The 16,599-nt window shown below is 35.8% G+C and overlaps 1 protein-coding gene across 1 annotated transcript; it reads left to right on the top strand.

Annotated features, from left to right (window-relative positions):
* Nucleotides 1-5,272: 5,272 nt before the first annotated feature.
* LOC140145486 (uncharacterized) lies at nt 5,273-15,202 on the top strand. Its single transcript, XM_072167199.1, has 7 exons — nt 5,273-5,417; nt 6,851-6,953; nt 8,970-9,168; nt 9,386-9,448; nt 12,760-12,816; nt 13,146-13,202; nt 14,420-15,202. The coding sequence occupies exons 3-7, from the start codon at nt 9,120-9,122 to the stop codon at nt 14,791-14,793; spliced, it is 600 nt and encodes a 199-aa protein (XP_072023300.1). The 5' UTR covers nt 5,273-5,417; nt 6,851-6,953; nt 8,970-9,119; the 3' UTR covers nt 14,794-15,202.
* Nucleotides 15,203-16,599: the final 1,397 nt, after the last annotated feature.

The following is a 16,599-nucleotide window of genomic DNA, read 5'->3' as shown; positions in this document are numbered from 1 at the left end:
CATGTGACTCGATTGATAGCCTCACCCGGGTCCCCCAATTTTATTCATCAAAACTGAGCTTTTGTTATTGACAAAAGAAAGCTATTTCAGACACAAGAAAGTTAATGCACAGGCTCTGTTTAATTTTAATAGTGAACAAAAACATGGTGAACTTGTGGTTATTATAACCTGAAATGTGTAGGCCTATCATATCAAAACCTATGGAGCAATTATAAAAAGTCAAAATTTGAAAAACATATCTTTTTAATGGTAGGTCTCAATCAGTAGGGTGCTATGCGGTGGGGAAACTCTTTCCTAAAACCCAAAGTTATGAAAATTTCATTTTTTGTGGCAATTTTGACGCTCAAAGTTAGTTGAATTTTGCTTCTCTCCCCTGCAAAGAAATTCAACTGGCCACCCAGAACCAAATTCTGCACTTTTGTGTAAAATTGTTATACTGATATAGGTAGCCAAAAGAATGTATGAAAAGTCAGCACCAAAAGTTTGCAGCACTGGCACACCCACAGTGTTTTAGAATAACGCCCTCCCCCCACCCTAGGGTCGCCGGTGGACTTACATGTATGGATGAGAAAGTAATTCTCTTTACAAGTTCAGAAGTTTTTATAAGTACATGTAGGCCTATATGTATAGTAAAAGGATTTCAGTTGAGTATGTTAGATTTATGTATGTTTCTGGTAAGGCTGTATAAAATTAATGTTTTATATGTACTTTTAAAATATTTCAAAATTGTGATTACAAGTAGACTTAATTATTTGATTTATCAACACCACAAATACAACTTTGTGTCTTTTACTTTCTAATTGATTGCCCATCTTGTACAATACGGCATGTTATAATTGTATTATTACTGTAGCTCTACATGTAGCCTATAGATATAATACTATCAGTGATTTCTGATGTGATGTACATGTACAATGAAAAAACTGTGTTTATGTAACTTTTTGCTTCCATTCATTTGCTTTTTGATTTTTGTTTAAACTTCTATTATTGTATGTTGTAAATTTACAATCAGGACAGGCCCTGGCCGCACCACATTTCAGGCCTAAAAACAAAGCAAACAAAACACTCAAGAATCCCGGGAACAAGTATTATTATTATATTAAGTCCCACTTTAGGAGCTTGCAGAGAATGCAGACCTATTTTGTGAATCAAAAGTTTCCAATGGATGTCTTTAGGAGTCTGTTCCAAGCATAACATGATCTGTAGTGAAAAGTTCTCTTTACCAGGATTTATGTTCCATTTTGGAATAACAAGAGAATTGAAAGATTCTTGTTCTGAATTATTTTCATTTTCATTGTCTGTTGTATAGTAAAATCTTCACAGATGCACAGACTAGTCGTGTACATGAGGCTTGGCAGAATGGCCTCACTAATTACAAAGGAGACAATAAGAAGGTTGTGAGTGAGCTAGCAAAGGAGCTAAATGTAGATGAACAGCAAATAAAGAGCAAAATTGATGGATTCAAAAGAGACAAGAAGGAGAAGGCTGAAAGACAAGCAGCATGGACTGTGAGCAGCCGGTGCAGTTGAAAGGCTGTAGTGCCTATACTCAGTTCATGGAGAGTCTCTGCATGGAACTAAGTAAGAGTTAATGGGTGGCCACATCAGGGGGTGGTCAATAAGTTCAATGAGAACAAGGTATTTTATTTAACACAGGGCAAAGAATTTTGGTTTCATTGCGAAGCTTTTCTTCAGAACATTACTGCAAGAATAATGGATTAATTGCATCAAAGCAAAATGGGCTGGGACACCTTCAGATTAAATATAAGTGTTATTCAGATTTCTTTGACAACTTAACCATTGCGATGTATACGTGCAGCGTGCCGACGTCAAGCGTGTGCATTGGACCTTGTGCAAATAATACAGCTGGACGGCTAGCAGTATGCTTTAATTTGTAAAAGGAATCTGAATAAAAACTTTAGCTCCTTGAATCCATAGGTATACTCAGCTATAGCGCAGTCCTATCTACATCATGGAATGTGTTCCCAACAAAAGATGAAAACACAAATGAAATCAATGTACAGTTGCTGGATGGTGATTTTGTCCATGATATTTTAACAGCATTGAAATGGTCTGTCAAGTTCAAGAATGGAATGAGGTATTCCTTTGATGATCAATCATGTATGTCAATGACATGCTTAATTAATGAATAAACACAAACAAGAAAGATGAGATTGCCTCAAATTATGATATGTCTGATGAAAGCATTTTTAAACATAAATCCATTATAAACTAGGTTAGGTATGTAAGAGTGTCTTTTTAGATGGCTGAGGTCAGGTACACACCTCAAGAAAGGACGAGGACTGAGTCAATTATGTTCCTTCCATACTGACTATAGAAGGTGGATGAGACAATTCAATACAATTGAAATGCTCTTCATCTTTTTACAATCGATTTGACAAAAATCCATTATCATTTTGTTTTATCTTTCTTAGTAGTAATTTTAAATGATGCTAATTATAATTATAGTTTAATGATATTTATATACTATGATCAGCTCATAAATAGGTGGGATATTGTAATAAAACTATATTATTATCATCATCATTATCATTAATAATTATTATTGATTTTAACATGATTATTATTATAAATGTTAAATTCTTGTTCTTATCAAGCCTCTGATATTGCTGCTCAAACCATGACAGAAGCCAACAAAAAATGGAGAGAGCAGCTAAAGGCAACCCTGCATGCAAAGTAAGGAAGAGAGGCTGCTCAGGCTCAAGTTGAAAAACAGGAGTTTATGACAAGTGCTGAGGGAAAAGCTATGAGAATAGCTGAATTGATAAATAAACAGGCAGCAAAATGTAAGTATAATGTATAACACTGCACCAAAAAAGAAGCAATTGTTGAGTTGCCACAATTTGCAATTAACTAATTTATGACAATTAATACAATATACATTGTAGGACATTATAGAAACATAATTTTAAAATGCCCAGAAGATTGATACATTTTGTAGCATCACTTTCTCGGCCTGGGAGGGAATCAGTCTATCAACATCTTCAAAATCAGAGATGATGGTCTGCATCAGTGGTATATAGCCTCATGCTTGATCTGAACACACAGCTGAAAGATACACTTTCTTTGGTGTGTACAGTCCAATATTTACCTTTTGTTGGCCCCTGGACACTACAACATGACTGGCCCCAGGCTCATTTGATTATAATGTTGGTTACACCCACCCCTACCACAATGAATTCCTAAGTCATATGACCTGTCCCCAGAAAGATACACTTTCTTTGGTGTGTACAGTTCAATATTTACCTTTTGTTGGCCCCTGGACACTACAACATGACTGGCCCCAGGCTCATTTGATTATAATGTTACACCCCACCCCTACCACCGCAACCTAAGTCATATGACCTGTCCCCAGAATGTTGAGTCAGTACTGGGAAAATTGGGCGCTACAAAAATTTGCCATTTTTATACTAACATTACTTTTATTAAGGAAAGTGTATAAAGCACATGGAAATTCTGCTTTTATATTGAGCTGCGCCCCTGAATATTTTATGTTTAATGGTCTATAAGGTGAGTCTTGGGCCAGTCAGCAAAAATTTATAAATGTGCAGAGACCTATGGGTTGGCATCATGCACTGTATAAATCCCACAATTTCAAAGCACAAGCCATCAGTTGATTGTGTGTATATTCATAACTTTTTAACACAGTCTGAAGCCACAGTCTTAATAGGGCAAATTTGCTAATAAGTGCCAAAGAGGTTTTACTTCCTTGCCCATGCTCACTGGCGTGCCGTGGTAAATCTGGCATATGACCTGTCCCCAGAATGTTGAGTCAGTACTGGGAAAATTGCCATAAAAAAATTTGTATATTTCCCCTTGCCCATGCCCACTGTGTGCTGTGGTAAATCTGGCCCTGTAGTTTCTAATGTGTATCTAGCAAGACAAATGTGTCAAAAAACCCTTAAAATGGTCTAGATACAGGATGCCCCTGGACAGGATTAGCCATTTCAAGATATGGCGGACACAATAGGATGGCGCTGGGTAACTTAAGTGGGTAAAGTCTTTTGAAATTGCCGCGTTGTTACCCAGATTGAAGACTGCCCCCATTTTGTGTACACCATAAAACGGGCTTTATGTAGCAAGCATTAAATTTTGAATGTTTGTGTAATGATTTCCTAAGCCTTTTTAAAGTATTTCATTTAAAGGTGGCCATCAACGTAACAAAAATTGCTTCCCTACCCCCTTTGATCTTCCAAAAATAGATTTGACCCCTTTTGGCCTAGTTAACAGAATATTCTTGAACTCATGCTTCAGTGGTGTAGCATGGGTCATCCTGGGGAGGTGGGGTGACACCACCATGATGGGGGGGGGGCACTGTGCCTGTTAGGGCCTGTTGGGAGGCATGCCTTTTTCCTATGGGATTTTCTAAATTTTCAGATCGATGGGGGCATGGGCCTCTGGGATGCTACGCCACTGGCCCCTTCCAATTTTACCATCTAGTGAGCTATATTGCCACCTTTTTACAACTAACTGAATTTTTATGATTTATGATATATGAAAGTTTGCCATAAAGTTATTAAATTTGGCTTCTCTTTTCCCATAGTATCTGTACACATTTTTTTTAAATAAAGAAAAGAAAGATCCATTGTATGGATTGGGTCTTCATTTTGAAAAATAGCAACCCCTGCTTGGCGCAAGCACCCAGTGATGGCCATTTGATGGTAATATTCATATATTTTGTAACTTGTAGATAATTCCTGCAAACTTGCCCCTCACTCATAAAACACTCCTGGATATGCCCTTGTGCTAACAGATATTTGATTGTTTTCATCATTAAAGCCTTAATATACGATGTCCTTCAAATTTTGAATTTATATATACTCAAAATGCAGAAATAATATGCTTCTAGTAATAATTATCAGGAAGGGTTTCTGTCAATTTTGCACTGAAATAACAAGGTAAATTGAAAGAAACCCTGCTGGTTATTTTGAACGTTTAACATGCAGCTCTACATGTATATGAGGACAAAGTCATGAATTATGACTTCATGTTGAACTTTGCTCTGTTGACCTAAACACACAACAAATTTGGCTGATTCTTTAAGGTGAAAGTTGGAATATGTGTAAACATTACAAATATGCCAAAAAATCAGTGTTGAAAAAAATTAACTAATTTCATATTACAAGATCGTACATTATTGCTTGAAGTAGTCGCAGTTGACGCATTCCGTAAAACAAGGAAACAATGGTGTTTTATGGTCATCACATTGACATGTTGCTTATATTGTCACTGTTATTCATCAACAGGCAGAAGAGCTTGCACAACTGGGTGTGCAGTCCATTGGGCTGATTGTGGAAGAGGCTGGTCTGTTCACCAATGTCAGTTCAGACACGGGCAAGGAATTCATGAAAGAGAAACATCCCAATATTGGCACTGTATTTGCACACTATGTGTGTGGTGAGTTAACTTGATATTAATGGACCTGTACTTTTTTGCATTTTATGCAAAAGAAACTATTCAAATGTATATTGTTTGTGAATGCATGAACATCTTATCTTTAAATTTTTACACAATCATGCAGCTTTTATTATTTATAGGCCTACATTTGCAAACTCTCCTACACCCATACTCATGTTACTGTGCAATCTCTCTCTTGTTTTAATGGAGACTCTTGCTTGTGTATGAAATTTCAAAATCCATTTTTTTGGCCACACTCTTTGTGTATGAATATTTGGGTGAAAACACCCACTTTCAAAGCAAATTCATGATTTATTTGTCATTCAGTGATCTCCTTTACCAGTAAAATGCCATGGAAGATACCATTTTAGTAGAAATGAACATGCAGATACATTTTACTGAATGTAAATAGTATAATACTTCACCGCAAATCGATAAAGCATGTCACATAATTCATAATTGATCACAATTTATGACTGATTCCTAAACTAGCAAGTTATATTCCAATATACCATGAAAACATACTGGCAAAAAACATTGGTCATTTAGCAATTATTTTTGTGTCTAAAGATGACAACTTACTCAGATCACTTCATGCTCAAGAATATTAATTTTTATTATTGATGAAAAACGCCCATTTTCAAATTGAAAACACTGTGTTTTGACAAAAATGAAATCATGTGACTGGGACACGCACCCCCCACCCCACAACTCCTACACCTCCCATGTAAGCAGTGTGTATAACAACTAGTGATACTTATTGGATATGGACCAAAAGCCCAATTTTGGCACATGATAAGAGGGTTATACTGTGGAAGGTGCCTGTGGAAGGAAGGTGATTGTCATGAAACAGGAGGTGGACAATCGACTTTAGAAGTGGCGGTATGTGCCTGTCAATAAGCCCCCTTTTGAAGTCCACCTGTTGACCATTTTAAAGTCTACCTGGTTATACCCTTTTGAATTTGGTTGACTAGTCAACAAACCCCTTTTTTCTAGAATTTTGTCATCAAAATGCCATGAAATAATGCAGAACTTCAAATTCTCAGTATATTTGTAGTAAAAAAAATGGAATCTTTCTCCGATAACCCCTTGTATTTTATAATCCTATATACCAAATGACCACCTTTTTCAAAATTTTATACCCAATGATCCCTTTCATTTTCGATATAGGCCCTATACTTCGATCCCGATGCTGGTAGGCACATATACATGTCACTTCTGAAGTTGAGATTTAAGATTGACGATGAACAAACAAGAGGAATGGTGATTTAGGACCTATGTTCTTTATGTCCATTTCAATGTTGAGTTCTGCAACATGTATGTCGATCTCTTTACTTCTCACAAACCATTTTTTAACATCTCTATATGTGCCTTTTGTAATTCACTTCGCCATATGATAAGCAAGAAGAAAACCTTTTAATTTATCTTTGTAGGAGCTTAAACAGTGCCTTTGGAAAATATGTCTTCAACAGAAATTAAGCGATTCTCGAAATGAGGTGCAAGGCATCATCAACAGAAAATTTTCTGATGCTCTCAGTAAGTATCATAAATGATTTATTGACTAATATACCTGGCTAAATATGTTTCTTTTCTAATTGTTGGTGACTGATACTAGTTATTTGTATACATGTACCATCAGTGTTTACTTTGTCTCAATTTTGGCTCAGTGAAAATTGTTTTCGGCGCAAACAAATTTGCAATGCTGTATTACAATTAATCAATTTGGGGAATTACTGAGACAAAATTGGGCCAATTTGGGAAGAAAATGTTTCATTTGGCGCACCCAATTTCCAGAGAGAGTAAACACTGTGTACCATATTTGTTCCATATTAACCACCCAGAGTGCTTAACAAAGTGATTTTGGATGGGTGCTTGTTTTTATGCCTCCACCCCGAGGCATACTGTTTTTGCAATGTCCATCCGTCCGTCCTCCCAAGCTTCCGGGCATGGATGGGCGGATTGACCTCAGATTTTCAGGATAGGTGGGTCATGGTCAGAAACTCTGGCCACTTTTTTTTTGGGTGGGGTTCAAAGTCATATACTGAGGTAAAAGGTCATTTGAGGTCAACTTGTAAATAGTGTCATATGAACAGTTCAAATCCTATTGCAAAAATAAACTTGGGTCATAGCTGCACTTTGGGGACCTCATCTATTGGTGGTGATTTAAGGTCATATATACAAACGTCCTTTGAGGTCAAATTGTAAAATACCATTATTGAGACTTTTGGTTAAAATTTGGTTTCATATTAACAGTTTAAATCCTAATGCAACCAATCTTGGGTCATAGCTGCACTATTGGAACCCTCATTTATTTATTAATTTATCAGGGACCTTTTATACTTTGGTGCATGTAGTCCCTACAGGAGCCCATTTTCCTTATTTACCTCTTTTCTAGACTAGAGGCCACATGTTCCTCAAACTTGGGTGGGTGCATCTGGGGTCACACAGGGGTCATCTGAGGTCAAATTTGTAAAAACTGCCATATGGCATGGTACTTGGGTGGATACAGTTAACATTTAGAGCTAAATTTTGGAAGGTCATTTTGGGGTCATCCAGGGTCGCTCTGTGGTCAAATTAGTAAAAACTGTCATATGGGCATGAAATTTGATGGGTACAAACAACATTTAGAGCCAACTTTTTGGAAGGTCATTTTGGGGTTCCAAGGTCATCCAGGGGTCATCTGAGGTCAAATTAGAAAAAAAATTGTTGTATGGGCATGAACCTTGGTGGGTACAGTCAACATTAAGAGCCAAATTTTAATTTTGGAAGGTCATTTTGGAGTCATCTGGGGTCACCCACTGGTCAGCTGAGATCAAATTAGTAAAAACTCATATTGGCATGAAATTTGGTCTGCCCTTGAGGTTTGAAACTTTGTATCAACTTTTGGTGGAGGCATCAAGGTCGACGCTGTGCATCGAAAACCATGACATCCAAGAACCATGTCCATCTAGTTAACATTGTTTACATAATTGCATATAAAAATTTCCCAAATTAGATGACAGATTTTATGTGCACATGGTTCTGTGTTTGATCCAGGTGTAGTTGGATCAGGGTGTAAGAGTTCCTCTTTTCAGCTGATTTCCTTGTTTTTGGTTGGCAAAATTTACTCATTTTCTTTTATTTTCAACCCAGATTTTACGATGTTTTCAGCATTTTTCTTTAGTAATTTTCCTCCTTTTTAGCCTGTGACCTCTCACACCTCTGTTGGATGCACAAATTGATAGTGGCTCATGTATAAAAATCGCTGGTTGGGCGCTTACAGGGGCATGGGCGGTTAATGGAATGAATACGGTAGAGACAGAAAATCAAGAATAAAAATGGAAATTTGATCACTTCTGTTGGTAAAATTTTAAGAACTTTAATTGAATATATGGTATTAATATTTTAGCCCTGAACTTCTACAAAATAATAACACAGCAAACATAAGATCACACATGTAAATCCTAAAATACCACAACATATCATTTAAGTTTACCTGTGAACATTGTTGGTGAAGTGTGGTTTATTTAGTTAACATTCTTGTACTAATTATAATAATATTGTTTTTTAAAGGAGTTGCAGATCCAACAGCCAATTCAACTAGCCAGTTCCCTTACAAATCCTACAGGAGAGGCAGAAGACGGTTGATGGGCACACCATCACTGTAACAGGGCTAAAAGATGGTGAAAGATTGAAGGATGTTGCCCGGTATGGCCCTAAAAAATGCTGAAGTGGATCATTTCAAACCAGGACAACATCAATATTTCATTAAGTAAGTTTGGCAGGCATATTTGCTGATTATATTCTAAGTGACAGACTAACAATGCTATAAACATCATATTCAATACATTTCATAGAGCTATATATCTATGGTATATTCAAAACCACAGGCTTTTAAAGTATAGTCGTATAAATGTACATAATCTGTTTTGGCTCTGAAAACTTGTCTTTATTTATCTATAATTTCTGTCATTGTTTTCTATTTGTAGGTTTAACACCACAAGAGATTATTCCTTCATCAGCCACACCAAGCACTCCAAGTACTGATGATGGTATGTATAAAAAACATCAGACAAACAAAATAATATTGTAATCTGTTTATATTATCTTAATTGTACCATTGCTATTTTGGATATATTGATGTTACATGCTTAAGGGCTGGGGTATGACGTTTGGACAGTATTTATTTTGGGACATTAGAGTTATCAGACATATTAATTGCATTCTGAATACGAAGAATGTCATTCTGATATCAAATAATTTTGATTTTTGAAATTCGCAATTTAATACACATATGGCAAATCATTAAAATTGATATTTTGATATTTAACAGTACTTGAATTAAACTTTATAAATCTGATGATTTATACTTAAAGTGTATGTAGGTGGGATGAAAAGCCGACGATCAATTGAAAAATTTGACCTTTTCAGTATTGAAGATACGGATTTTTTTCCCAAAACACCAAAAAAATAGGTCTTTTGGGGAAAAAAATCCATATCTTCAATATAAAAGGTCAAAATTTTCAATTGATCGTCGGCTTTTCCTCCCAGCTACATACACTTTAAAAATATATCATTAGATTTATATGATTTACTTCGAGGACTGTTATATATCAACAATTTGAAAAATATCAAATTTTTATAATTTGTCATAAAATTTGTATTATATTGTGATTTTAAAAAATGAAAATTATTTGATATCAGAAAGACATGCTTCAGATTCAGAATGCAATTCGACAGGTCTGAGGTGCTCTCATGTCCCACAAAAAATACTGTCAAAACATAATAAACGCTTCATTTTGGATCCCTTACGGTTATTAATTATTTTAAACTGTTGTGATTTGGTAGTTCACAGCATCTTACGAATGGTAGTGAGCTTTGGCAAAAACTGCATTGCTCAATTCAAAGCGAGCGTAGAAGAATTAAAATATCACAGATATACTTTATAGGTGCTGCGATTCTTGAGTTACGTTGTAAAGAGGGCTGAAACAGCAACACTTTTGTAAAATGTACATAACTCATTAACAACAATAAATTAAGCAAGTTTTCAAATTATACGATTTGTAGAATAAACTTTTGCAAAACATCAAGGTGTTAATTTTCAATAACATATTGATCTAGATAATGAAAATCGATTTTTAGGTTGCTTCGACCAGCAATACCTTGTCTACCCTGAAATGCTTGTAACATTAAAGAATGCACTACAAGAGAGTGCATGGGTGTTGGTGTCCACATTGCAGGTGTAAGTCTGGATCTTGAAATTAACAGGCGTTATGATGGCATATGAGCCATATATGTGACTCCTCGCCACAACTGAGCCCGGATGTCGCCAGTGCCACTATTGAGATATGCTCCATCGAACTTAACAATAAACAATAGGAAAGAAAGGATTTATTGACTGGATTATTGATCTTTGAGTACGTAGATGTAATGTACTATAGACATGATATACATCATTTTAAAGCTAATTTCAAGCAGAATATTTTGGTTGAATATCTCAAAATGATGATTGGCGACATCCGGGCTCAGTTGTGGCGAGGAGTCACATATTCACTCTAAATTGATGCATCCATCCTTTGAGCTGAACAGCACTGTATGGTAGAGGGTCGCTGGGGGTACATAGACCAGGACGGTGCTAGTGCTGAACTGCCATACATAAATCTGATTTCAATTTCATAATGAAAAGTAATCATTAATTTGTTCATATTTTTTTAGTTATACATAGTGTCAAAGAAGTGTATTTATACCATTTTGACCCGATATATCTTTCACTGGGATTGCCAGGAAATCAAAATAATATAAATTTGAAAAAAATGATATTCATGCAATTATTTGGATACCAAACAATCATGCTTCTTTCTAATAAGATATACCAGGAAAGTTGAGATCTCAACTTTTCTGGATATACAAGACCAATCAAAATTACACTTTAAATGTGGCATTGCATACTGATAACAAAATTTGCAATTCTCATTGAGAATTGTGAAATCAAATTTTAAACTTCACTCTTCACCTTGTTTACTTGAGAAATTTCAATGAAAAACCATACATTATTCTGTTATGACATGGTTGATGATATTAGATTGAAATCATTTCTTTATAGAATTTCCAATCTACTATTGGTTATATATATTCAAGTAGCACTTTCACCTCTGGCCTTATTCACACTGATGAAGAAGCACCAACTGAAGATCAAATTTGACATTTAATCAGACTTAGATATTTTGAAAAATTAGAACACTTGCAGTTACAATAAGAAGAACGACAACATGTTCAATGTTAACCTCCCCATTTTTTTGTGAATTATTGAGGTTTAAGTCCTGACAGAGGAGTCTTAATTAACTGCAGAGCAAAGGGTGGAATATTACCCGATTTCAGAAGATAACATTTACTGACTTGAATTCTGAATAAAATCAAAGCATAAGCATTCTTGGACTTGTTGTATTCATCTTGATAGTCTATTATTATAATATGAGAACTGCTTAATATTGTAATTGAATGAATGGGGTAATGTTGGATACTTGGGATCCGTAGATGTGCTGTAAATCCATATCTCCATACTCCAAACTAATGTTAAGTGCGCTTTTTAATAGCTTGTCTATTCAAAAGCGTTTTTGTATCCATGGGGTCTCCCTGTTTCTTTTCTTTTTTGGTAGTTTCAATGGTCATGTCCGGGAAATATTTGGAGGTGTGTTGCCCAGGGCTGGATTTACCTTTTGGGGGCCCTGGGCCAGGCCAAAATTTGGAGGCCCCAAACCCACCATGAGGAAGGCATATGCACTTAAGTGGCCAAGTTTTTAGATTTTACTAGGATATTTGCGCGGATCGGGCAAAAATTTCAATTCTATACTATTTTAGCCCAAATTGAAGCTGAATCTTGCTACATGACAGGCTAGTGTGTGCTTTGCGCGCAAAATTTGGCAATTTTTGGCCCAAAACATGGTGTTTTTCAAGCTAAAATGAAAGAAGCACACTGCACAGGGCAATTTTGGGGGCCCCCAAAATTTGGGGGGCCCTGGGCCAGGGCCCATCTGGCCCTATAGTAAATCCTGCCCTGGTGTTGCCCCAGGTGGGATCCACCATCCAAATCATCAAATAATATGTCCAGAATCCGTTCCCACCTTTTTGTTCCCCATCAATGGGAAATCTCTGTAGATAGTCCTACTTGTCTGTGCATCAGTATGGTGCTCTGACCGTTTCATCTATTTTACAAAAATAAATGTTAATTGGGTGGTATCAAAATTGGCTATGTGATGAGTTATTTTCTCTCTGTGCATGTAGCCTAAGACCCTCTGAGGACAATGTGAACACATTTATTTAATAGACTTTAAATGTTCTATCTTATCCTTTCCTATACATGCAGTTTCAGTAGAAAATGCAAATGAAGCAAATGGAGGAATGGAACAGGATCAACTGCCAGGTAATGCTTCTACAATGTATTGAATGATTCATATTCCCTCACATGGCGCCTGGACATATGGCCCATTTTATGACAAAGTTTGATAATTCCAAACCTAGATTCTATTTTCTGATTATTGCAAACTTTTAGGTTTTAACTACCACTTAATGGCTTGCTTGCTCCACACAATATTCACTCCATGGATATGCTTGCATGAGCCCAAAATGGCTAGTATAGAGCAATTTTTGTATAATTTTTACATATGTCCACAATGTGCCTTGCAAGTTAATTTTAATGTAAAAACATTTATTTAAATATTTAAAGTGTTCTTGCTTATCCTTGCCTTACAGTTTCAGTAGAAAATGCAGATGAAGAAAATGGAGGAATGGAACAGGATCAAGTGCCAGGTAATGATTCTTGAAGTAGTGAAGTAACAATGTATTAACGATGTATCAATTATTAAAGTGGTACAGGTCACATAGGATCATTTTGGAAATATTTTAGTCGATAAAATTGAATGGGGCTGTTAATGCAATCACAGGCTTCTGTGGGCCAAAATTTGTTGACCAAAACATAAGAAATATAACTGAGGGATATGTATTGATATGCACATTATGTACTTATTGGTTTATCCTGACCGTTCGATCCCAGCCAAATACATTTGATTTCCAGCCCCTACTCACTCTTGCTGGTTTTCTCCAGGTACTCCGGTTTCCTCCTGCTAAAAGTGCACCTCTTCTGAGTATATCAATCCGCCTTGGCCTCCATATTGAATATGATATATAAAGGTAATGGAAAATGGTGCGAATGGTTTGAGTAACCAATAAACCAATAAATCAAAGCACCCAACCCCATCCATTGCTTTACTTTTGAAATTTGTCTATTGGTGCATATGGCTTTTTTAGAAGCAGCAGAAATTGCAGTGTTTGATGTGAGGAAAGTTTATTTGTGAAGTATTCAAGATATGAATTTTCAACTACACATCAATCAGTTAGCAGGAAAAACCTCCTATGTATATACTTGTGGCCCTTGAACTTGTTTAAAAAAACTGCCAAGAGGTTACATGGGAGGTTTTGCTTTGAAGAAGTTCAGGGGCCAATGACACATAGGAGGTTTTTCCTGCCCAACAATGACATACATGTACCATTAAAGCCTTATTATACGATTTCCATCAAATTTTAATTTTGTTATTCTTTATTCAAAAAAGTTTAATACTATTAGTAATAATTAACTGCCAGGAAGGGCTGTTGTCCATTTTAAGCTGAAATAACAAGGTAAAGTAAAAGAAATCCCACTAGTTATTTTGGCCATTTAACATGCAGTTCTATGGGAAGACATAAGTCATAATTAAATGTCGAACTTTGCTCTGTTGACTGCAACAATTTGACTGATTCCATTAAGATGCAAGTTGGGACATGTGTAAACATTACAAATATGAAAAAAAAATCAGGTTTTTAAAAAAAATACCCAATTTCATATTATAAGATCGTACATTATGGCTGTATTGCTGTTGGGATTTTTAAGGGATGGTGGTCTTTTCCAACCACTTAAAGGCACATTTCTATGATAGTACTCTTAATTGAAGTTTAAATAACTAACATTGTTTTTTTTTCCTATTGTGTAGAACATTTAGAAGAGTTGATGAAGGAGGTTGGCATGAATACGGGTGATGACGCGGCAGAAGAGCGTGAGTTCCCAGTTGAGGCGATAGTAGGGGAGCAGCTAGATAACGGGATTGTCAAGTATATTGTCAAGTGGCAGGGCTACGAAAAGTTAACATTAGAAGGACAGGAAAACTTAGCAGATAATATATGCTTCAAAAGGTACATGAAATCCAAAGGAAGGAGGTCCACTAAGGGCAAGGTATCTAAAGGTCAAAGAGTGAAAAAAACAAACACAGAAACCATATTCAAAAAAATGAGTTTGACCATTCAAATGTGGATATGTATGCATTCAGACTTACCATTATATATTACAGCTCCTGTGACACCTCATTGATTTCCCTAGACCTTTGGGTGCATTGAAATAGGTATTAGCATTTTACTTTGAAAAATCAAATTCTAAGAATTAAGTAGTGCTACTTTCATACCCCTCCAGTGAACAGAGAACCAATCCTACCCAGGCAAAAATGCACAAGGTGTCATTGGAGTTGGACAAGATAATAAATGTGCATGTTTTATATCAATCATGGACATTTTGAAATCAATGTCATTTTAAAATAATATATGGTGTAATTTACAGCCAATTGGACCAATGTTTATACTCTGGGACACTCCTTGATGTATCATGTGTCTCCAGTTGGTATGCGAATTTCATATTGTCAAGACTGTATCTTGTGTGTACGGTTAGAAGTGTGAGGATTAATTCATATCATCATGATTCATTGCATACTGATGAACAGCAAACAGCAAAAGCTGTTATTCCATGGTCACTACTCGTGTTCAACATATATCAATCACTCTTTATTCATTAAAAACACAAAGAATGGAAACATGAAACCCAGGACAGGGTTTGGGAAGACCCAAACCCATGCAGGGTAGACATCAAAAAATAGCACAATTATATCAAACACAGTTCATCAAAAAGGCATGGAAAAGAGAAAACTTTTATGGCTTTCATAATTTTACTGATAGTAATCTTGGATCCGTCGGTATGCAATGTTCACAATGATATGATCATGATGACATCGTACATGTCTAAAGAATGAGTAAATGTGTATTCAACATATTTCAAGACTACACTGGTTCCAACTTGAATGTTGGGTTGTGTGATATTTGAAGCACCATGCATGCATATTAATTGTCAAATGGTATTACATATATTTTAAAAGGGTTAAATGAACATACATGAATATTGTTAATGATTGTCAAACTTGTAGCTAGCATGGTCACCTGTAAGTTTAAAGAATAGGTATGTGGACTGAGATTGTGTGGATTAGAGAACCAGTATTTATATTGGTTGTAATGTGCCTGCAACAATGAGCATGTACAGGCCAAGTGAGTAAAAAAAAGTGCAATAGAGAAAAGAATCCATTTTTATTTAAGAGTGAGGTATGAAGGACTTAAAATAATGTTGGAAATTTTGTTTGAACAGAAAAAAAAAAAAAAAAAGAAAAAATCAACCTTACTTAAGTTAAAGTCAGTTTCAGAGCTGGTGCCTTTATTGTGCATTGTGTGCTCCCATTCAAAATACGGTACCTCGTGGAAAAATAATGAAATTGGATATCGCAGCAAAAGGACTCATAAACAGCAGCTGTGATTCACTTCATTTTTTCACAACAGGTGACAATTGAGTGTGGCATTTATAGAAACTTTCAATAATGGGAAAGTTCAACTTGGTTCTTACATAAATATTGATTCTTTGCTCTATTGCACTTTTTTTTACTCACCCTGTATATAGCGAGACAAAATAATGATATATTTTTCATTGTTAAAGTAAACATTAACCATAATGGACCGACATTATGAACAGACCAATAGATCCTTTGTAATCTATGGATATTTGAGTGTAAATCTTTTGTCTAGCGCCCCTATAAAGAGATAGGTGTTGTGAGATATTATTCCGAAGTCGAGCAGGTCATTTCAAACTGAAATGTGTCACTGTGATTCACATCATTTCTAAAGTTAATAATGCTAGAAAGTGTTTAAGATGCAACCAGGATTGGTGCAACGGCAATCTATTCGAACTGGTGCCGTATTTGTATTTTCCACAATGCACTGTGGTCATACCAAGGTTAATCATCTGTTGCAGAATCAGATTCAGAATTTGCCAGCGAAGTGGTTACGCGTACGCGTAACTACCTGG

The sequence above is a fragment of the Amphiura filiformis genome, unplaced genomic scaffold (assembly GCF_039555335.1).
Source record: "Amphiura filiformis unplaced genomic scaffold, Afil_fr2py scaffold_321, whole genome shotgun sequence".
In the NCBI taxonomy this organism is placed as follows: Eukaryota; Metazoa; Echinodermata; class Ophiuroidea; order Amphilepidida; family Amphiuridae; genus Amphiura; species Amphiura filiformis.
Note: the sequence above shows the minus strand (reverse complement) of the source record. Positions and strands in the feature narration are given on the sequence as shown.